General features: G+C 34.8%; 1 protein-coding gene across 2 annotated transcripts in view; it reads right to left on the bottom strand.

The window, feature by feature from the left end:
- Window positions 1–3,608: 3,608 nt before the first annotated feature.
- The window catches only part of LOC100257283 (structural maintenance of chromosomes protein 3), a 54,220-nt gene continuing 34,273 nt past the window's right edge, over window positions 3,609–23,555 (bottom strand). Inside the window, exons 17-30 of one of the 2 annotated variants that reach the window (XR_785613.3) lie at window positions 23,309–23,396; window positions 23,065–23,214; window positions 21,621–21,772; window positions 21,189–21,380; window positions 20,916–21,099; window positions 20,755–20,825; window positions 20,447–20,598; window positions 14,283–14,451; window positions 14,026–14,172; window positions 11,123–11,218; window positions 10,706–10,880; window positions 4,352–4,543; window positions 3,998–4,085; window positions 3,609–3,911 (exon numbers count right to left, since the gene is read on the bottom strand). Coding sequence is in view for 1 of the 2 variants with exons in the window: in XM_002273282.5 (XP_002273318.1) it covers window positions 4,353–4,543; window positions 10,706–10,880; window positions 11,123–11,218; window positions 14,026–14,172; window positions 14,283–14,451; window positions 20,447–20,598; window positions 20,755–20,825; window positions 20,916–21,099; window positions 21,189–21,380; window positions 21,621–21,772; window positions 23,065–23,214; window positions 23,309–23,396 (1,767 nt within the window). In the remaining variant the exon portion in view is untranslated. Of the gene's footprint in view, window positions 4,086–4,351; window positions 4,544–10,705; window positions 10,881–11,122; window positions 11,219–14,025; window positions 14,173–14,282; window positions 14,452–20,446; window positions 20,599–20,754; window positions 20,826–20,915; window positions 21,100–21,188; window positions 21,381–21,620; window positions 21,773–23,064; window positions 23,215–23,308; window positions 23,397–23,555 lie in introns of both variants that reach the window. The other variant, XM_002273282.5, reaches the window with a different exon arrangement.

The raw sequence follows: 23,555 nt of genomic DNA, 5'->3' as shown, positions 1-23,555 counted from the left end.
TATAGGATTTGGATTAGCCATGAATCCAACCAACCCGTCCAAATTATAGCCAAGCATTAATTTGTTCTCTCAAAGTCATAATTTTACAAAAATTTATAAATCTTCTATAGTCCAATATATATTGTATTAATGAAAAATTGTAATCTTGCAAAACAGTCAACCATCTCATTATTAGGTGTACTAAGAATTAATGTCCCTTGCTTTAACAATATTTTAGCTTAAAATTATATATGAAGTTTGTTTGCTTCATTCTAGCATATTAGTGCATTCACACAATACATGTCAAATCAAACTAAATTAAACTAATAAATTATATTTAAGGTAAAATAATCATGTGGTTAGTAATGTAGCTTTGTAAATTATCATAGATTAAGAAAAGTGACATGTGAAGGAGCTTCATTGAGCCTGTTTAGAACTTTTTGTTCTTATGAAATGGTATACATATAGGCATTGACAAATTGGAACTTTCTATGTGATGAAGAATTGTTTATTTGAAGAGATAAAAACCCAAAGATCTAAAAACTTTTTACATCTTCTCTTGAAAGACAAGAATTTCTCCTCCCTTTACAATGGGGGTAACTTCCATTTTTATAGCTATTTTGTCATTATTACAAGCTTTTTCTTTGCCCCGTTGGTCTCAACCTTTTGTCAATCATGCTTTGTTCCTTTTAGGCCAAATTTTTCGGTTGGGTAGGTTTTACTGGTTGGTGGGAGGATGGTGCCTCGGTAAAGGTCATCTAATTTTATGCACCTCTAGTGCCCCACCTGCAAAACCCATATAAAGTACTAATGTATTTTATTTAAAATTGTGATATCTACATATTTTAAAGAAAAGAACTTGAAAAAGTATATTATTTCAATTGCCTATTTTATTTTGAATGGAAAGATGGTTTGGTTTTTCCCATTTTGTTCCAAAGTTTTGCATGTAATCTTCCCATGTTGCCACTTAATCCAAAGTTTTAGATATACAAAGATGTGATTTGATATTTGAATTTTTTTAGGTACATGGTAGTTTGATTGTATTTCCAAAATAGAAGTATCTGAAAAGAAAATGTGAATAAGTAATTCATAATTTATATCCAAATTTTAAATCCTAAACTCAATTTTCTTAAACCTAAATTCATATTAATTTGATTAAACCCATTAAATTGTTTATACCAATCCTATCAATATTTAATCATAAGTACGATAAATCAATAATCAATCAGTAACACATGATACCTAAACAAAGATTTACTCTAAACTTCAATGAGTGCAAAAACCATGAATCCATCTTCCACAAATCTATTATGAAAGAAGAGTATGCTACCTATGAAACTATGAATCCATCTACCACAAACCATGAGTCCATCCACCACAAATATACCATGAAAGAAGAGTACAAACTTTTACCTAGTCTAGATGCTACTTATGAAACCATCAATTCATCTACCACAAACCATGAATCCATCTACCACAAATATATTATGAAAGAAGAGTATAAACTTTTACCTAGTCTAGATGCTACCTACCCCATCAAACTTGTATATCAACCAACACTTATATTTTGTCACATAGCAAACTCTTGTGCTCCTAGGTGGCTATATTAAGGCTTGATAGCTCAAACAGCTTCTGTCTTTCCTCCCTGAACGAACTTCCAAGATTTTCTTGGGCAAATCTTGACTCAGAGGGTTTAGAAACTAAGGAAGAATAATGATAGCTCTTAGAATTTTTGGGGCCTCTCTAAATTAATTTTTCAATTTGTTTTCGTATGAAAACCCTAACCTTGAGACCAAAGTTGTGAGGTGTTTAAGCACCCTCAGTGCGGCTCTTGAGCGCCCTCCAATGCGGTACTTGAGCGCCCTCCATTGCGGTGCTTGAGCATCCCATGTTGGACAGTTGCTTTCTAGCATCTATTGCTTGCTTTTTTTGCTCATCACGATAAAATATGGATTTTATCACGTACAATTTTGTCAAACTTGGTCATTAGGATCATATAAGTATTTCTATGCTTTAGTATAGAGATAAAATCCCAAAGTAGAAATCTAAGAGTCCGCTTCCTCTCTCTCTTTCCCTCTCTTGTTTTTGTTAGTTTGATTGCCTAAACTTATGATGGAAGATCTTTTAGTGTTTTTGAACCAAGAAACTTGAGGATTTAACCTTATGGTAAAGGTTTTGATTCGATGACTCAAACCAACATCAATTTAAATAATAATATTGCATCCATTTGAATAATACATCTCTTTATTTGAAATTGGACCATCCTCTATAATCATCTCAAGTGCATCAATTTTCAGATGAAAGACATAATTAATTGCTCATTCAGTAAGATGCCATGGGATTCACCAATTAAAATAGAAAATAGTAACATTGATAATTGTAGTTTCACCAAGTCTAGTAAAGTCCTTTTGAATCTCAAAAGTGTTGTCAACTTAAAATTCTTAGGAGCATTTTTTAATTCAACTTCAAAATTCTCAGCATGAATAGCAAGAAATAAAAGCTTTAGAAAGTTTCCGTCTAGCTTTGAATCATCATGACCATGGAAATAAGGGTGGCAATTCATGTTGGTGGGTCATATGGAACTCGTATCAAAATCTGGACATTCTATTAAACAAATCAACCCAAACACAAGACAAATAATAACCGGGTTAAAAACATAAATCTACATACTTTATAATTATTAAATAGGTTTTCATATTTAATAATCATGTTCAATTACATCTCAAATACACCAATATGATTAACACCCCAACTAGAAATATTTATGACTCAATTAACTTATTTGTTCAAAAATAAATTTAAAATGAATCAAATATAGGATAAATAGTTTAGAGTTATAATTAAATCATTCAACATGATTATTAAATGAATCGGTTTAGAAGAAATTTATGTTGTACAGGTTGACCCAAAACTACCTATTTATTACACGGATTATACATGTCGACATCTAATTTAACCCTAACACAAATATACTTAACCCAAACCTACAAAACCTATGTTGGATTCAAGTCATGTTGTCGAATCTAATCAAACTTTGTTACTCTTAAACACAATCTCTAATCTTAGAAGAAATAGAATGCAATCAATTTATGTATTCCAGCAAATTCAATATTCAGTTCAAAAAACAGAGCTTCACACTACAACCAAGCTTAGTTACAGGTAAATAGGCTCCCACATGAATTTCAAACTTACATAAAAATACTTAAATAACAAATGACTCACAACCTATTAAGAGCCTGTATGATATAAAACCAGTTCAAGCCAATACATTACGTCTGGCTTTCTCATTCTTCTCTTTCATTTCTATTAGGGTGCATTTACATTTACATTAATACTATTGAAGAAGGAATCAAAATCTTGATAATAAGTTTTAATTCGATATTTCATCCATATTATCATTTCTAATCAATACTTTAAACAAAATAATGAATAGAAAGTTAGATTAGATATGTCATTTCCTAACTCTATTTCTAACCTTCAATATATATTCTTCGCTTAATAAAGTACTTGGGATGGATTTACCATCTCTACACAAATAACAACATATCATGACTAAGTGTCAAATAAGCACCCTCTTGGGTAGTTAAAGCATAAAAATGTACAAGGAAACAAAAAGGCACAAAAGGAAATGCAATAGGAAAGATTGATCATGAAATTCATTTTCAGTCTGCAGCCAAATAGGGTTTTCAGTTTCCCAAAAAGCATACTCCTACCAAATTAGGATGCATATGTACACCACATACAAGTTAAAACACAGAGTCAATCAACCTAAATAACAGTTAAAATCCTTTCTCAGGAAAGAAAAAGAAAAAACTAACAATAATGACAATTAAAGTTCCATAACAGGCTCACTGTTAATCAAGCAACATCCGGTGTTCCATATTTATCAGCCTATAGGGGATCCATCATCTATGCTTCCAAAGTTGTTCTACCTACAAAAGGGTTAACATAGAGGCAGAAAACATCAGTTTTGTACAGAGCAAAGGGTGTATAGTTGTAAGAGGTAGATCTGGTCTACACTCTTAGCAGCACAAGTATACAGAGACTTCAACGTTCCACCAGCATATCCAACGTTAATGTAACAGTCTCTCTCACAAGGGACCTCACTGCAACAAGAAAATAGAGTGATTAAAACTTAAAACAGGACCTAACCAGAAGATTTAAACTCATCATTTTGGTATGGCAACCAATCAGCCATACAGTATTGAAGTAATGAGTTCACTTTAGTTTCAAGGGAAAAAAAAATTGGAGGCAGATAATCCATTTTTTATCCTACCTTTCCTGATAAATTTAATGAAGTGCCTCAAAGTACAGTCATGTGTGGGGGGTAAAAACAAAAAGAAAGGTGTAGAGGTCAAAATGAGGTTCCAACCTTAATCAGTGTTGTGAGACTGATCATGCTCAATAAAATCTAATGCATCTTCCTTGGAGACAACATTGACATGGCTGACTCTGTTTTTATGTGTCACCCCATATATCTTGTCAGCAACTTTCACAAGCTCCGGACGGAATGTTGTGGTTATGAACTGAGTATTAGCCATGTCTGCCAGGCGACGAATCATATCTACCAAAAAAGTAGTTGAGGATTTCCTACCAATGCAAAGCAATTCAAAAACAGAGAAATAACTAAAGAAGGGGAAAATAGCTGTGACCAATACATTTACCAATACTACTTAAGTTACCGAATCACTAGTAACATTTTCCCAAAAGAATACCCAAATTCTTTCCTTTCCTAGCATTTTTCATTATTTTATCTTTGATAGCATAATCATAGGTATTATTTTCTAGCCTGTTTTTAGACAATTATCCTGTATATATTCATATGTATTCCTATGCAATAAACAGAGAAAAAAATACTCACAAATGCTTCTAGATCTGAACAAAAACATGACACCAGAGCTAGAATTTTCAGTGTCTTAATCACTATCATTCTCCATGCTATGTGCCTTCATTACCAGGAATTTTATTTTATTTATTTATTTTGTTCTTTGGAACATATTCCATCAGTTTTTGACCTTCTGTTAGAAACTGCTGCTTTAGATCAGGCCATCACTGCCTCTATTTTTTTCTGAACTTCAGATCCTTTCTTCCCCTCATAATGTCAATCACTTCAAACACTAATTCCTCAATATCGAACCAAACAACAACAAGGGGAGTTATTTAGAGTGAGCACAGTTGGTAAATACATATATTAAGGGCATGGTTCAAAGTCATGGTCACGGTCATTGACTCAAAGGGTCCTGGATACATCGGTCTCAACATCTCAACTCGAAATCGAACGATATGCAAAATAAGATAGATAAAAATTATTAAAAAAAAATACAATAAAATAAGTTTAAAATTTTAATAAAATAAAATGCTATGAAAATTAGAATTGTTCGAAGAATTTTTAATGTTGAAATTGAAAACAACCCAACTTTTTAATTACAAATCTCAAAAAAAAAAATGGAAAGTTGCAATGAATACCACACATTAGCATTTAAAACAATAAACACATTACTACCATACAATTTATATCACATATATTAGCATTTAAAATAATAAAAGAATGCATTCCCCCCTGGCATTCAATTCCCGAATTCTCAAACCCACACCACGAAAAGAGAGAGAGAGGAGCACCCTAGTTTGGTAGAAGCAGAGGGCTTCCTTTGTAGCACACAACAAAGCAGAGAGAGATGAGAGACCAACACCCAGGATCGTCATCAATGGAGGACTTGGGAGCTGATATTTCTCACCAATCACCACAGTAACACTGCTAGCACGAAAGCACTACAATCCATCGATTGCGAGGTCAACAATGAAACGCCCTCAACCTCCTCTTCTTATACACCTCAAAGACAGTCAGGGGTTGGATTGAAAAATTTTTCAAAGGCTTCACCAAGGTCTTCCTCTTCATCACAGGTCTTCAATCATGGGTTGTGAAAACCTTTTCCTTTTGAAGAGAATCACTGATTTTTGAGAGATTTCTCAATTTTAGTTGTTGTATCATGTTCTTTTGTTGTTATTTGGAAGGAAAATTTTGATTTTTGAGTTGAACTTAGGAATTTGTCTGCAACTCAAATGATCCACCCAAGTCAACTTAGAATCTCAACCAAGTCAACTCAGAATCTCAACCGAGTCCATTGAGTTTAATCAATTTGTGGTAGAGTCTTTTTTTTAAGATGGTATCGGATATCGGACATAGCATGGAAAGTGTCTAGTCACACCGGAATCGTCCTATACTTTGAACCTTGATTAAGGGTAAAGGGAAGTTGAGTCATTTCATTAGATCCATGGAGAGCAAGGATGATCCAAGGTTTATTGTGTGCAATGAAGAAGACTCTTAAACCATGTCATGGCTTTGGAATTCTATGCAGTCAGAGATAAGCCACACATGGATGTTCCTCTCAACAACCAAGGAAATTTGGGAGTTGTGGGTCATACCTATTTAAGGGATGCAACCCAAATCTTTGAACTAAAGGCAAAGATTCACAACACCAAACAAGGTACTTTTTCCATAATTAAGTACTACAATGTTATTTAAAGTCTTTGGCTTAAATTTGGTTAGTATCAAAATTTAAGACTGAAGTACAGCATAGATGCAGCAATGCATCAAGAGTTCATTGAACAAGAGAGGGTGTATGATTTCTTAGTGGGTTTGAATGTGGAATTTTATCTAGGGTCCAAATTCTCAAAAAAGAGCCACTTCCATCTCTAAACAAAGCTTTTGCAATTGTTAAAGGAGAAGGAAGGAGAGATGTAATATTAGAAAAGGGAAGCATTGTGGATGGAATTGCTGTAGCCATCTCAAAACCAAGTGGAAATGAAGGAAATGCTACGGTGCAGACTCTAGCAAAAACAAAGGAAAGAAAACAAGTGACAAAGACTCTTTATGGTGCAACTATTGCAAGAAAAATAGGCACACAAGGGAGATTTGTTGGAAGCTTCATGGCAAGTCCCCCAAAATTCTTTTTGGGCAATTGGATAGAGGGGAAAACTCTGGCTATGAATCATAAGTCAACCTTACTGAAAAGGGAGGAAAAAAATACAAGACGAAAGCTTTGACTGAGAAATGGTTCTCAACAAAAAGGAAATAAACAAATTTAAACAATTTAATTTCTAGGCTGGAAAAACCCGAGGGGTATGGTCATTTCACTTAAACAGGTAAGTATTCCCCTACCTTGAGTGTTCTAAAAATCATTTACCCAGATGATCAAGGGTCTTCAAGCCACATGACCATAGCTACATTCCATGCCAAAAAAATCAAAAGATTAAAATTGTAATGGTACCTTAGTAATTGTGACTAGTCAAGGTGGATGCCTTCCTAACATCTTCTCTAACCTTAAGAAATGTCTTACACATTCCAAATCAATAAATTTATTGTCTATTCCTCAAATTACTAAGGGTCTAAATTGATCAGCAAAGCTTACACGATCTAAATGCATTTTTCAAGACCTTATAGTTAAAGTGGTTGGACATGCTAGAGAAGATGGGGGACTGTATCTCCTTGAAGATGAAAGTGGAACAACATGTCATACTCCTCATACCTACTTGTCAGAAAATCCTACTATAATTGAGGAACACGTTCAGTTATTCCATCTTCGTCTTGGTCATCCACATTTCTTATTGTTAAAAATATGATTGAAAAGCTAATGTTCAAAACTTCCATTGTGATGTTTATGAGCATGCTAAACATTACTGTGTATCTTTTCTTTTGGGTAATAAGAAAAGTTTTGTTCCATTTAGCTAGATGCATAGAGGCTTGGGACACACTAAAGTTCATAGCAACTATAGGGTAAGCTGATTTGTTTTGTTTGTTGATGACTACACTTTGTTTACTTGATTATATATTCTTTTTTTTTTTTTGACAAGTGTTTACTTGATTATATCTCATAAAGCAAAAATCCAAGGTTAGTACAATCTTTCCCTTTTTATCACAATACACTAAAAAACCAGTTTGATGCCAAAGCCCTAGCAATAAGGTCAAACAATGGAATAGAGTACTTCAATCAATACCTCTTTGCATCCAAAAAGAAGGAATCATTCACTATTCCTCTTGTAGTGATACTTCCTAACAAACCGTTATAGTTGAGCGCAAAATAAACATCTATTGAAGATCACTAAGTCTTTGATTTTTCAACTCAATGTTCCAAAATCATTTTGGGGAGAGGTTGTTCTAACTGCTACATATTCATAAATAGGATACCCTCTCTGATGGTTAACTATGTTAGCCCTATTAAAACACCTTTTAGAATCTATCCAAAATTTAATGGTTTCTATCAACTTTCTCAAAAATCTTTAGGGGCGTAGCCCTTGTACATATACATGCCCACCAAGAAAGAATCTTCACCCAAGAGCCCTTAAATGTATGTTTGTTGGCTACTCTCTTACAAAAAAGGGCTACAAGTGCTATCATCCAGTTTCTAAATGGTTTTTTTGTTCATAATTAATACATGTCTTGTTCCTAATAAAAACAAATGGGTTTTTTCTTTTTTTTCTTTTTCTTTGTTACTATGGATGTATCCTTCAATGAAAAACAACCTTTTTTTCCTACTCCTTATCTTCAAGGGGGGCTTTTTCAGAAGATAAGGAATTCTTTCCTACCTCACCTACTCTTCCTATCCTAGAGAACTCTACCAAAACTGTCCAACCTGAGAGGCCAAACTTTTCAGTTGTACTTACTCCAGAAATTACCTCAAAAACTGCCCCACAAAATGCCTCAGAAACTGCACCAATCATACCCAATTTCTCCACAGCAGCTACTCTAGAAAATACCTTAGAAAATGGCTGAGAAACTGTACTAGAAGCTGCCCCTGCGTTACCTACACAAAAACTCAGATTTGAATCCTATCAACCAAGGTCAAAGCAGGAGGATCTTCAAGTGCCACTCAAGGTCTTATCCAAGGAGGAAGCAGCTGGCCCTAAAAAATCCACATATTCCAGTCGTTCAACCAGAAAAAGGTACTAATTTTGTTGATCCTGATTCACCAAAAAAGAGTAATGGTTTTCTTAGCCTTAATGATCTCGATTTGCCCATTGCCCTCAAGAAAGAAAAAAGACAGTGTACTCAGCACTCTTTTAGCCATTTTGTTTCCCTAGAAAAGCTATCACCTCTTTACCAAGCCTTTGTCTCAAAATTACATTCTATGGAGACACCAAAAACCGTCCGAAAGGCACTTAGAAATGACAATTGGAGAAAAGCAATTGATAGAAGAAATGAGTGCACCAGTAAAAAATAACCCATGGGAGGTTGTTGATCTTCCCATAGGAAAAAGCAATGTGTGTTGCAAATGGATGTTTACCACGAAGTTTAGGGTTAATGGCACACTAGAAAGATATAAAGTAAAATAGTGGCAAAGGGGCACACTCAAAACTCATGGAATTGATTACCACGAACCTTTGCACATACGGCAAAGATGAACACTATTCAGATTCTATTGTCCTTAGCTTCTAATCTTGATTAGTCATTACAACAACTAGATGTCAAGAAGCTATGAAATGGGAAGAACCTATGAAAGCCTAATGTGATAAGTAGTCAGCCATCAGTATTACACAATCCAGTGCAACATAATTGAACTAAGTGGAAGTGGAAAGATATTTTACAAAGAAAAACTTGAAAACCAGTTTATTTGTACTCCTTATATTCCTACCGAGGGTCAACTAATTGATATTCTAACAAAGGGGCTTCCTACTCAATCGTTCCAAACTATCTTAAGCAAGCTGGGAAAAATATCTATTCTTCAGCTTGACGGGGAGTGTTGGAAAATCTGCTACCTTGTATGGCAGATTACTGAAGATTCTTCCAACTCATATGAGCCAATTGAGGAACATTGAATTTCCGTTATACAATTGTATCTAGAATTACTTAGGATTCTTTCCTTTCCTAGCATTCTTCACTTTCATAATCATAGGCTTTATTTCCTAGGCTATTTTTAGACAATTATTTTATATATATTCATGTGTTCCTATGCAATAAACAAAGAAAAAAATATTCTCACAAATATTTCTAGATCTGAACAAAAACAAAACTAAATGCGTGAAATGAAGTTGCACGTAGAATGCAAAAATGTGTACACTATTAAGCATTTATATGAATATCAATAAGCTTCTTAATATATTAAATTGTTACCTAAAAGCATCATTTTCTTGCAGCAAACTACCACCTACTTATACCTCAGAAGTTGAACACAAACAAAGAAATACCACTACTACTTGAATAGATCTCGAGAATTGTGGACATGAGATCCTATCAAAGATCACAACCTTCTCAAGGAGATTTCATGACCACAATTACAGACACTACAGCATTGTTCACCAAAGTGATCCCAACCATTCCATCTTTCAACACAAGAAGTGGTAAAAGGATAATTAAGTGTATGTATTTGTATATTTGTCCAAATTCATGGTCATCAATGTAAGCAAACAGGTCTACATGTATTGATCTACACACTTGCTATGTAGACAGAAGTAGACCATAGAAATAATTTGAAGCTTTGGGTAGCTGTTACAAAGGCCTATTCTCCTAAAAGGGGATTGGGCAACGGGGGTGGAGCAGGTTGGATTGGCATTGAGGACAAGGGGGCGAGGGGAGTAGGAGTAATTTTAGAGTCTAATAAAAAACTTCTGAAAAATAAAATAAAACAAAATGCTATTCTTGCAAGTGAACATGCAAGCAAGTTGTGTGTGTGAGAGAGAGAGAGAGAGAAAGAGAGCAAGCCAGCATATAACACGATAAAAGATAGGATACTTCCAACAGCAGTTCTATACTGAGGATCAAGGGCAGCATCTATCTCATCAAAAAGATAAAAAGGAGCAGGATCACATCGTTGTATGGCAAAGATTAGTGTCAGGGCTACTACTGTTTTTTGACCCCCTGACAATTGCTTCATTGACTGTGTCTCCCCTTGCCCAGTAAAAGAAACCTGCAATAATTAATGCCAGTTAAAAGGAGATTACATTGGAACCAGAAAGGATTTAAGAATAAATTGACTGGTATTTGCTAGACAGTTTCAAAATTAACAAAATTCCTAATGTTCCTTGCCAATCATATCCAACAGAAAAAGCACTAAGAAGATGTTTATTGCATGCTTAACAGTTTAACATCCTCAAATATTTATTTATTTTCAAGAAATGAAATAAATGCCTCAACACAGGGGATACTTGCCTTCACTTTCACACCAATGTATTTTTCAACTCTTCCTTCCATGTCAGCTTCACGAGGCCCATCCTCATCATGGTCATCATCACCATGATCACCATCCTGTAGAAAGGAGACAAGTAATCATTTTAAAACTGAAACATTTAACAAACTAACGCATATAAAATTTTAGAAAGGATCTCCATATATTCTTCATATTCTCAAACAAACCACAAAAATATGAAGAGATAGAAACTGCTTAAAGTAATAGTACTATTGAACCAAGAAAACACAGAATATTCATTTCCTAAGCTGGTGAGGAAAACACGATTACTTTGGAAATGTAAATACAGATAAACAGTGATAGCCAAGCCTCAGAACATCACCAACACAACTTGATAGATAATACATGACTTTTATAGTAAGCAAAAAGGATGAAGATTAAAATACAAATTAAGAGAGGACAGAATGAGTACATAGAACTACTTCGATGTTTTTTGGAGGAATTTAACAATCCATTTTAGGAGAGTACATCACATAGAAACAGATTTGAACTCTTTTTTCTTAAAACAGATAATAATCATAATAATAAAATATAAAATAAAAAAATCAAGTAACAGGAGGGGGAAAAGGCAACCTGGAAATCCAGTAAGGAATTGGATAGTAGATTTCTTAATCTCCTAACCCATGAAAACCAAATCCCATAGTATTCATTGCCATCTTTCAAAAACTTCAAGACATCAAAATAATCACCTTGGAATGAAAGAAAAAAAGAAAAAAGACAACATTCAACTGCACTAGTCCCTCCAACAAAAGAATTAGAAAAAGTGCAGGTAAGCTGCTGAATAGCACCTACCTAAGCAAATGATATGAGACTGCTCATTATCAATGCATTTGAGTAAGTTGCTGAAACAGAACGTGAACACGTGCATGTAACAATGAACTATGGCCAATATGTCATATTTCCATTGATTTATTTGATATCCATATGTCTCACCATCAATATCAAAGTGTCTCAATATCTATTGAGATATTAAAAAACATACTGATATGAAACTATACACACTGAATTATTGATATGCTCAGGAATAGAATAAAAATGTTTAAACAAACATGTGATTTTCTTTCAATAAAATTGCAAAAACTTAATTCATACCAGCTCTAAACTAACTTTTTATTTTCTTAAATGATTTGTTGGAGTGCATGATGTAAATCATGGACCTAAATCTTAACAGTTTAAGCTTTTGAGAAAATTAATTGTCCGATATGATATAAATTGGTGGGAGGTCATGTGCTCAAACCCCACATGTTTATTTACTCCAATCTATTAAGCCCGCATTTAAGCTCAAAAGAAGGTTGTCTACGGTTTGTTTGCCTTGATCCTATGTGTAGCCATGTGCAAACACAAGGTTGCACTGAAGAAGGGTGTTGGGAGAGCTTGATATACATTGTAAACCAAAATCCTGATAACTTAAGCTTTTAGAAAGATTAATAATCCAACGCAATATCATTGGCATGTCTTCAAACCTCAACACATGTTTATTTACTCCAATTATCAAGCCCACGTAAGCTCAAAAGAAGGCCATCCAAAGTTTGTTTGCCTATTTGTGTCTCTCCATGTGCAGATATGGGACTGGGTTGAGCATGAGGAAGGGCTTTGTAGAGAGCTTAATATGGATTGTGAGCTCAAATCATAACAATTTAAGCTTTTAGGAAAATCAATTGCACACCATGACCTCAAAGAAATTAAAATGTGTAAGGTTTTTATCATGAACATGAAATGAAATTATTATCATGATCAAAGAAAAATTGAAACATGCAAGATTTCCATGGTCAACATGAAATTAATAATTTGATTACTACTTACAGGAAACGAACTATTTGTCAGGATGTCATGACAAGCGACCACATACTGAATTTAAAACCATTATTTCTCAAACAAGATGTCCATGGTGCTTTTAATTTTTTTATTTTTTATCAGAAACAAAAAATTCATTGATATGAACTTTTAAGTACAAGCCAAGAATGAAAAACCCTTCCAAAAAATACTGATGATAATTAAAAAAAATACTGAAGATGATTAAAAAAATCCTTCGAAAAATACTTTATATGATTTTAAAAAAAATACTGACGAAGATTACAAAACAATGAGAAGAAGACGAAGTTCTAAGTGCAAGCCAAAGACAAAAAAAAATATAAAAAATATAAAAAAATAAAAATTGATAGGTAAATAAAGCAAATATATTAAAAGTGCTTGGAAATGGTGCACAAAGTACACACGGAGTATACAAGTAGCAACCAAAAACAAACAAAAGGAAAGAGATACAACTAACACACACCCAAAAAGAAAGACAGCACCCTAAAGCCTAAAACAACAAGAAAATCAGACTTAACCAACAAAAGGGTGAGAACAACTGGAAAACCCTCACTATTTTCACCACCCCTTTTCCCCCGGCCAAACTAACACCAAGAAGACCGCCCCCTCTAAAAACACAACCTAGATGGTTATTACAAACCAACTCCCACCTGCTACTCAGGTTTTTCTCTTTTTGTTCGAACTGCTGTAATTAACTGAGCATTCCAAATTTCGAAGCTCCCTAACCACCCGCTACAAGCCAAGGACGAAAAGTCCTTCCAAAAAACGCTGAAGATGATTAAAAAAATAATGAGAAGAACTAATCATCTTGGAAGAACCATATGTTTTGTGGAGCAGACAAGCAACATATGTTTCTACTTTCTAATCAGAAATTGTACATTTTAAAAGAACTAATCATCCTTCTTTGTATTTATCATCCACCAAAATGAATATCTTTGTTTCTGATAAAATAAATCACAAATATCCAGATTGGCCAGCTCAGTAGTAAAAAGAAATTATCAGAGCAGATAATGCAACATAATATATTCCAGCATCAAATAAGACAATCCCAAACCTTTTTCTTCATCATAACCAAAAACCCATGGCCACCTTGTACAAGTTCAGAGAATACTTCTCGAAAGTGCCTAGCAACGCCTTTGAACGTCCGCTCTATCGATTCATCCTTCCGTTGATCCAGAACTGATATAAGTTCTCTAATTTTCTAAAAGAAAGGTTAAAAGACAACACAGCTTGAGATATAGTCTGATCTTAAGCTCAATTATAAGTTTACTGCATGATAGTTAATCAATAGATATTTCTTTGAAGTAATACCTCATCACCTGCATCCAATTCTGCTTGCCTTTTCTGGAGTTCTTCCCGTTGCTCTGTGAAATTTATATATTGATCAAGTGCTTTCTTGTTTACATGGCTGAACTGTTGGAGTTGCTCATTGCACTTGTGAAGCATTTTATGCAATTCTTTGATGCTCTTCCTTTTGTATCTGTTATTTGCAATAGAAGAAAAAACAAGTTAATCGGTAAACACAAAGAGATACAGAACTAATGCCATAGAAACATGCTTCAATCAACTAGCCAAGTATGTAACAACTACCAAGTAGGTCTGATGGCCAACAATAACAATACCATCACCCAAAAAATGTCAGAAGTAAATACTAACATATGCATGAACTAATAATGTAGAATCATTCACAAAGAATCTCAAAGTTATTTCAATATTCTTTCACCTTCCTTTTGTAATTTCTTTTCCACCTACCCAATTTAATACTTCATATTTAATTTCTGCACTGCTTAATCTTTTTTAATTATTCTACAAGAACAAGGCGAGACAAGGAAAAGTTGATGATAATATCATTCTTGCACTGACTTTGTAATATGGTATAACAGACTAACAAAAATTTCCTAGTACCCAACTGAGATAGAGCTTTCCCCTCCTGAATCAGGTTAGAAATCTTCTCAGCTCTATCTATGAAACAATTTCTGTTAATAATAGGAAAACAACCCTCTTCTCATTACTCACCCAACAACCTTTTTCACTTCCCCATATCATTACTGGGCCTTCAATCAAAATCATATAACTATACACCAGCACTGTGAAATGATATCTCTCCAGCTCTGAACAAACTGGCACAACCTTAGGTAGTATCGAAGTTGTGTCTAGCATAATTGGGATTTTAAATCTAGTAACACACTAACACGTCCAATTAAATATCAATATAACTTAGTTTTCCAACATCTATGCAAAGCTAAAGCATAATCCTTGAAAATTCCCAAAACAAAAGAGCCCATCAAAGGCAATAAACTCACTATTAAGAGTTTTCTTTGTTTCCTTCTCTCTCTCTTTTTTTTACCGATTGGGGTGGGGGGCAGCAGTGATATGCGTACAAACAAATGAAAGAAAAAGGAATACTCCTTAAATAGACACAGGATATTTTTGGTCAAACAGTTGAAAGTCCATTTCTCCCCCTCTTCCCCTCATTCTCTGATATCTAAACTCACTTGTTATTATTTACTTGTTATTTTCTTAATAATATTATTTATTATTTTATTGAAAATAATGCAAAGAAAACTGATAGTGGATTATTACTTTTATTGAATTGTTAAAATGTCTTTAAATGTTAAAACTTGAGTTTGGAAGTTGTCATTTATGTTGAATTAATAAATAATGACACTTACATTTTATGGCTTTAAGACATATTTCTATTTTTACCTCTTATCATGGTTTATGATTTATATTTGATAGGTTTGAAATTCTTGTTTTATTTATTGGAAAACTTCATTCTCAAGTTGTTTATTCATAAATTTGAAAATGGAAACATTTTGTCTATAATATAGGCTTTTTATAGTACGGGTAAGGAAGAAAATTGATAGGCTAAAGGGTTAACCACCAAGAAAATTGATAATCCATGGAGATCAAAGTTGCCAACCAGCCTCATGTAGGTTGAGAGTTTTCAATCCAACCTTAGGTTTTAGTGTGGGTCGGAAATATCGATATACAAGTTTGGTGTAGTTTAGCCTTCTAACATGCTCGAGTTGCAAACCCAATTGAGTTAAGTTGGTTAAAGTTCAAACACTTTTCACCCAACCTTTTGTTGCCAATTTAATTGGCATAAACCTTGAAGGCACTTTCCAGCTTATTAGGTTGTGAAGTCCTTGGTGTTGTTCGAAGATCGTTCCCATTAAGACTCAAACACCAGTTTCACCTCTATTTGCCCAATATAATTGGCACAAGTACACATACAGTTTCTATGGAACACAACAATAAAAATAAAATAAATAAATAAATAATAAAATAAAATAATCAGTTTCACGGCATAAGTAACAAGCTAGGCATCAATATATCACAAATTTTTAAGTAGTGCTAAACATAAAGTCATATTATTCCAATACAAGGATATCTAGATGTTTCAATTAAACAGTATGTAGCACACATAAAGGGAGAGACTTGATTGTTTGTGTATGGCCTTATTTTATTACTCTCCACTCTTTCTCTTCTCACTGTTCTTTGTCCTTCTCACTAATATTTCCTTCATCCTATACCTCATGGCACTAGCAATGCTTAGGAATTGGTCAAGTCTAAAATTTTAATTCCTCTACCAGCTAAGATGCTATCAAGTATTAATCACTCTCCTTTTTGAAGAGAGAGAGAGAGAGAGAGAGAGAGAGAGATCAGGTCAGTTGATGATAACAATACAGATTGTAAGCAATAAAGTTGTCAAAGGAGAGGATCTCTACATATAATGTGTTATTTCTCATAGTTGCATACATGCCAATGTCAAAATATTGTATGAATGGCCGAATACCTTGGCCTTGAGTTTTGTATATTATATATAGACTTTACAAGGATGCTATACATGGAAAGCAAATAAAAGCAAATAAATTTCCTCATGATTCTAGTCCTATACATGTAAACTATAATCTGTCAAATAATATATGCTAACTGTACAGAATAATAAATGGAGAAATAAGGAAACAAATGTAGGCTAAAATAAGGAAAGAAGTGTGGACAGCAAAGCTGTCCTTTGACAGCCCCCCTCAAATTGATGCAGGTTGATCAACAAGCATCAATTTGCTACTTAGCAAGCAATGTCGATGACGAGGAAGAGCCTTGATGAAGATAGCAGCAATTTGTAAGTCAGTGGAAATATGTGGAAGAGTGATAACATGAGTTTCAAAGGCTTCACGGATAGAGTGACAGTCCACTTCAATATGCTTTGTGCGCTCATGATAGACAGGATTGGCCGTGATCTGAATAGCACTTGTATTATCGGCATGTAGAGGTGTAGGATCGGTCTCAGAAAAATCTAACTCCGCAAGCAAACCTCGAAGCCAAATGATTTCAGGACAAGCAAGAGACATTGCCCGGTACTCAGATTCCGTAGATGACTTAGAGACTCTGTCTTGCTTCTTACTTTTCACAAACATCTTAAACTAAAACTCCCTACTAAGATAGTTTTTGCCATTGAAACGAACAATAGAATATTCTCCAGACATTATGAAGATAGAAATAGCCTAGGAAACAAAAAAAAACATCGTCAAAGAGCCTAAATCTGATAACAAACCTCCAAATAATCGAAGATCTCCAAGAGCCTAGAATCGAAGAAACCCAAAGAAAACTCCAAGATCACATCACAGATGTGTTGTCACAACCACCAGAAAAAAAAAGAAAAAGAACCGAAAAGCTAGGCTAGAGTCCGAGAGCCCCTAGGGCTAAATCCGAGAGCCCCTAAGGCTAAATCCGAGAGCCCCTAGGGCTAAATCCGAGAGCCCCTAGGATTAAATCCGAGAGCCTTTAGGGCTAAATCCGAGAAAACCCAAAGAAAAACTAGAAAGCGTGTAAACTCTAGGTTTAGAACACAAGCTCTGATACCATGTCAAAATATTGTATGAATGGCCGAATACCTTGGCCTTGAGTTTTGTATATTATATATAGACTTTACAAGGATGCTATACATGGAAAGCAAATAAAAGCAAATAAATTTCCTCATGATTCTAGTCCTATACATGTAAACTATAATCTGTCAAATAATATATGCTAACTGTACAGAATAATAAATGGAGAAATAAGGAAACAAATGTAGGCTAAAATAAGGAAAGAAGTGTGGACAGCAAAGCTGTCCTTTGACAGCCCCCCTCAAATTGATGCAGGTTGATCAACAAGCATCAATTTGCTACTTAGCAAGCAATGTCGATGACGAGGAAGAGCCTTGATGAAGATAGCAGCAATTTGTAAGTCAGTGGAAATATGTGGAAGAGTGATAACATGAGTTTCAAAGGCTTCACGGATAGAGTGACAGTCCACTTCAATATGCTTTGTGCGCTCATGATAGACAGGATTGGCCGTGATCTGAATAGCACTTGTATTATCGGCATGTAGAGGTGTAGGATCGGTCTCAGAAAAATCTAACTCCGCAAGCAAACCTCGAAGCCAAATGATTTCAGGACAAGCAAGAGACATTGCCCGGTACTCAGATTCCGTAGATGACTTAGAGACTCTGTCTTGCTTCTTACTTTTCACAAACATCTTAAACTAAAACTCCCTACTAAGATAGTTTTTGCCATTGAAACGAACAATAGAATATTCTCCAGACATTATGAAGATAGAAATAGCCTAGGAAACAAAAAAAAACATCGTCAAAGAGCCTAAATCTGATAACAAACCTCCAAATAATCGAAGATCTCCAAGAGCCTAGAATCGAAGAAACCCAAAGAAAACTCCAAGATCACATCACAGATGTGTTGTCACAACCACCAGAAAAAAAAAGAAAAAGAACCGAAAAGCTAGGCTAGAGTCCGAGAGCCCCTAGGGCTAAATCCGAGAGCCCCTAAGGCTAAATCCGAGAGCCCCTAGGGCTAAATCCGAGAGCCCCTAGGATTAAATCCGAGAGCCTTTAGGGCTAAATCCGAGAAAACCCAAAGAAAAACTAGAAAGCGTGTAAACTCTAGGTTTAGAACACAAGCTCTGATACCATGTCAAAATATTGTATGAATGGCCGAATACCTTGGCCTTGAGTTTTGTATATTATATATAGACTTTACAAGGATGCTATACATGGAAAGCAAATAAAAGCAAATAAATTTCCTCATGATTCTAGTCCTATACATGTAAACTATAATCTGTCAAATAATATATGCTAACTGTACAGAATAATAAATGGAGAAATAAGGAAACAAATGTAGGCTAAAATAAGGAAAGAAGTGTGGACAGCAAAGCTGTCCTTTGACAGCCCCCCTCAAATTGATGCAGGTTGATCAACAAGCATCAATTTGCTACTTAGCAAGCAATGTCGATGACGAGGGAGAGCCTTGATGAAGATAGCAGCAATTTGTAAGTCAGTGGAAATATGTGGAAGAGTGATAACATGAGTTTCAAAGGCTTCACGGATAGAGTGACAGTCCACTTCAATATGCTTTGTGCGCTCATGATAGACAGGATTGGCCGTGATCTGAATAGCACTTGTATTATCGGCATGTAGAGGTGTAGGATCGGTCTCAGAAAAATCTAACTCCGCAAGCAAACCTCGAAGCCAAATGATTTCAGGACAAGCAAGAGACATTGCCCGGTACTCAGATTCCGTAGATGACTTAGAGACTCTGTCTTGCTTCTTACTTTTCACAAACATCTTAAACTAAAACTCCCTACTAAGATAGTTTTTGCCATTGAAACGAACAATAGAATATTCTCCAGACATTATGAAGATAGAAATAGCCTAGGAAACAAAAAAAAACATCGTCAAAGAGCCTAAATCTGATAACAAACCTCCAAATAATCGAAGATCTCCAAGAGCCTAGAATCGAAGAAACCCAAAGAAAACTCCAAGATCACATCACAGATGTGTTGTCACAACCACCAGAAAAAAAAAGAAAAAGAACCGAAAAGCTAGGCTAGAGTCCGAGAGCCCCTAGGGCTAAATCCGAGAGCCCCTAAGGCTAAATCCGAGAGCCCCTAGGGCTAAATCCGAGAGCCCCTAGGATTAAATCCGAGAGCCCTTAGGGCTAAATCCGAGAAAACCCAAAGAAAAACTAGAAAGCGTGTAAACTCTAGGTTTAGAACACAAGCTCTGATACCATGTCAAAATATTGTATGAATGGCCGAATACCTTGGCCTTGAGTTTTGTATATTATATATAGACTTTACAAGGATGCTATACATGGAAAGCAAATAAAAGCAAATAAATTTCCTCATGATTCTAGTCCTATACATGTAAACTATAATCTGTCAAATAATATATGCTAACTGTACAGAATAATAAATGGAGAAATAAGGAAACAAATGTAGGCTAAAATAAGGAAAGAAGTGTGGACAGCAAAGCTGTCCTTTGACAGCCAACCCACACTAAGTCACATTCAATAAATATGAAACCTAAATACAAAATAAAATTGATATGGTTCAGACCTTAGATATGTATCAGCAAATATGAGAATGAACTGAAAAAAGTGCAACATAAATAAGGAGTCAAGTTCAGAAAGATGTAATACGTGTCAAAAGCATCTGAGGATAGTGGACCCAATTCTCTGATTTTCTTTGAGTAATCTTCTTGTTTAGCAAGAAGAAGATTTCTTTTACTTAATAATTGCTCTAGTTCTTTTGCTTCATCCTGGAGCGTCCTCTCATAGTTGTCTTCCAAACTCTGTATTCAAAATAAATAAATAAAAAATAAAAAGAAGAAAAACATCATCTTAGCACCAGCAATAGACACCAATTACCAACTGCATTCACAACAAATTATCTTACCACCAGCAGTAAAGAACAATGACTAGAAAAGTAGCCCATATAAGAGGATTACCTTTAACTTATTTTTTTCATCTTTGATCTTCCTCAGTTGCTTTGTTCGTTCATCTATATTTTCAGAAACTCCTGCAAAAAAAAATGATCCCATTTAAACATGAGATCATGAATTATAACCTTCAACTCAGAAATTATGGAGATGCAGCTCAGTAGTCTCACTTTTGAGCCGCTGCGTCAAATCTTCAACCAACAACTTAGCCTCCTTTAGTTCTTGCCTCTTCAACTCAGCTTCCCCACTCCAAATGTCAGTCTCTGCAGAAGATATTATAGCCTCTAATTCTAGCTTCCGTCTAACAAGGTTGGTGGTTAGATTGGTCTCAAGCTCTGCTTTTCTTGTTTCAATCTATAAAATGAAAAGCATACACAAATAAAAATAGAAAGGTGCATATGGTGTAAGCTCACATAAACTCCAATAGGGTTCGTTTAGTTAACCTCTATGCGATCCGTTCTGCATGTGATAAGCTGATCTTTCAGGTCTGTTATTTCAGGATTCAATCGTGATAACAGATCTTTTTCTTCCGGTGTTAAGTGATCAATGAGATCCGTACCCATTTCAGCCTGTTTCATAGCCATACTGGCTTTGAGCTGCTCAATTTGAGTCCGAACATCTGCAAGCAACTTTTCCTACAATGCAAACCAAAAAAGAATTAAAAAGAAAAGGAAAAGGATAAATGGGAAAAAAAAAAAAAAAGAAGTATAAGCCAGCAGAACAGTGAAGCTGCTAAAAAAATAAGATAAAATAATATATATATATATATATATATATATATATATATATATAAAAATAAAAAAATAAAAAAGAGAGAGAACAAAGAAATGCACCCCATGTTGAGGAACAAATGTAAAATTGAGCATGCAAGATACCTTCTTTTGAAGAGCTTTATAAATGGACTCTTTCTGCTTATTAGCATTAAGAATGTCCTGCTTTAGTTGCTCCAATTCTGATCTGTCATGAGCCTGCTTGGCATCAATTTTCTGCTGCTCAGTGACTAGCTCTGTAATTTTTTGATCTATCTGTGGGCACAATTAAGCAAAAAAAAAAAAAACACAAAAATTTGACAAGAAGAATGTTCCAAGAACTTTAGGAACGGGATAAACCCAAGCCCAGACACAGACGACATTAACATACAAGCGATAAGAGTGATTTAGAAGTTCAGCTTTGAGTTTTATAATGACTACTCGTTCCAACTGATCTTAGTTATGAGTTTGCTCAATGATGTTAACATAATAACCATAGATGACTCTTAATGCACACCTCTCTCTCTCTTTCACACACACACACACACCTGAAGTCAGAGCTATTGCATGGATACTGACATATAACAACAAGAAGCTCCCAGGTTAGAAAACCTATACAGCTTCCATCCTTGACATATCTTCTTTTGATCTTTGTAGAGGTTGTTTGCATCAATTGGGATTTTTTACCTACCCTGAAGGATATAGTCCAATGGTTATTTCCTGAGAGCTTTAACAAGACAGCTAGATGCAGTGTTCTTTGGAAGTGTACTTTTCCAGCTTCTCCTTGGATGATTTTAGTGAAAAGTGAATGATGTTTCAAAGAAAATATTAGATGATAGTAGAAATGTGGGATGGTTAATGGTAGGATGAGTTGTTATTTGGACTTTTTCCATGCCAACTGGGATCAAGGTGGACATAAAATCCAAAATGCTGAGGAAGGAGGGTTTGTTTCGTGAGCATTTCTTTGAGAAATAGGCCCCTTTTAGGGAAGTGGCTGTGGTGGTTTTCTAGGGAGTGCACTGCTTTTTGGCACAAGGTTATCTTGAGCATCTATAGAAAGTATCCAAATGGTTGAGATGCAAACATTTTAGTTAGGTGGTCACATCGTTGTCCTTGGAAGGCCATTTCTCAGGTCTTCAATGATTTCTCTAATCATGCTCATTTTGTAGTGGGAAATGGGACAAAAATTTGATTATGAGAAGACCTGTAGAAGGGGAATCAACCTTTGGTTTTGAGTGGTAGTCTTGTTCTTTTGCCTTTCCTTTTTGTTTGTTGAGCTTTGTTTTATCATAATTTTCCTTTCCTTAGTTGAGGAGGAACTCCCATCTTTCTCTGTATTCTATGTAAATCTCTTTTAGGTAATACTATTTCTTGTTTCTTGTAATTGAAAAAAAAAAGACTCACAATGGAAAATCCACACTTGTTCTTAAGGAAATATATTCCCTAGATTTTATCAAAACTTACCCAGCCAGAAACTGCAACATGTATTTATCAAAAAGAAAAAACGAAAAACAAGAAAGTTTTGGCAACAAGTCTTGCATAACATGAAATTCATTAGCGTAAAGGATATCTTGAAGCTTAAACCTAACTTTCTCCAGCTCATCTTCCTTCATGTTGATGGACTTTGAGTTCTGCCTAATTATATTCATAAATTTCAGTTTTGAGCGCCTATAATCGTAAAATCCCCCAGTCATTCCACCTTTCTTGCTTACTTGATCACCTGTTATAAAGACAATGAACAAATTGTGAAGCTCTTAGACACCTAGATGTAATTTTCAAGCAACAAATAATACAGTAATTGGTTCTGTGCCAACCTTCTAAGGTTATACAATCTAAACCATCAGTACGAGCAACCCTTGTAGCGACATCCAAATCCCGGCAAATCACTGTTCTAGCAAATACCTAGGAACCAGAATAGGAAATATTTACTAATTAAGCCCATGAAGGATGGACAGTATGCTTTGCATAATTACAGTTCAAAACTCAACGATGACCCAGACTTCGAAAATAGAAATAAAATGAGAGTAAGAGAACAGAATAAGATAAAACATCAAAATAACT

The sequence above is a fragment of the Vitis vinifera genome, chromosome 4, assembly GCF_030704535.1.
Source record: "Vitis vinifera cultivar Pinot Noir 40024 chromosome 4, ASM3070453v1".
Lineage (NCBI taxonomy): Eukaryota > Viridiplantae > Streptophyta > Magnoliopsida > Vitales > Vitaceae > Vitis > Vitis vinifera.
This window is presented reverse-complemented; position numbering and strand designations above follow the sequence as displayed.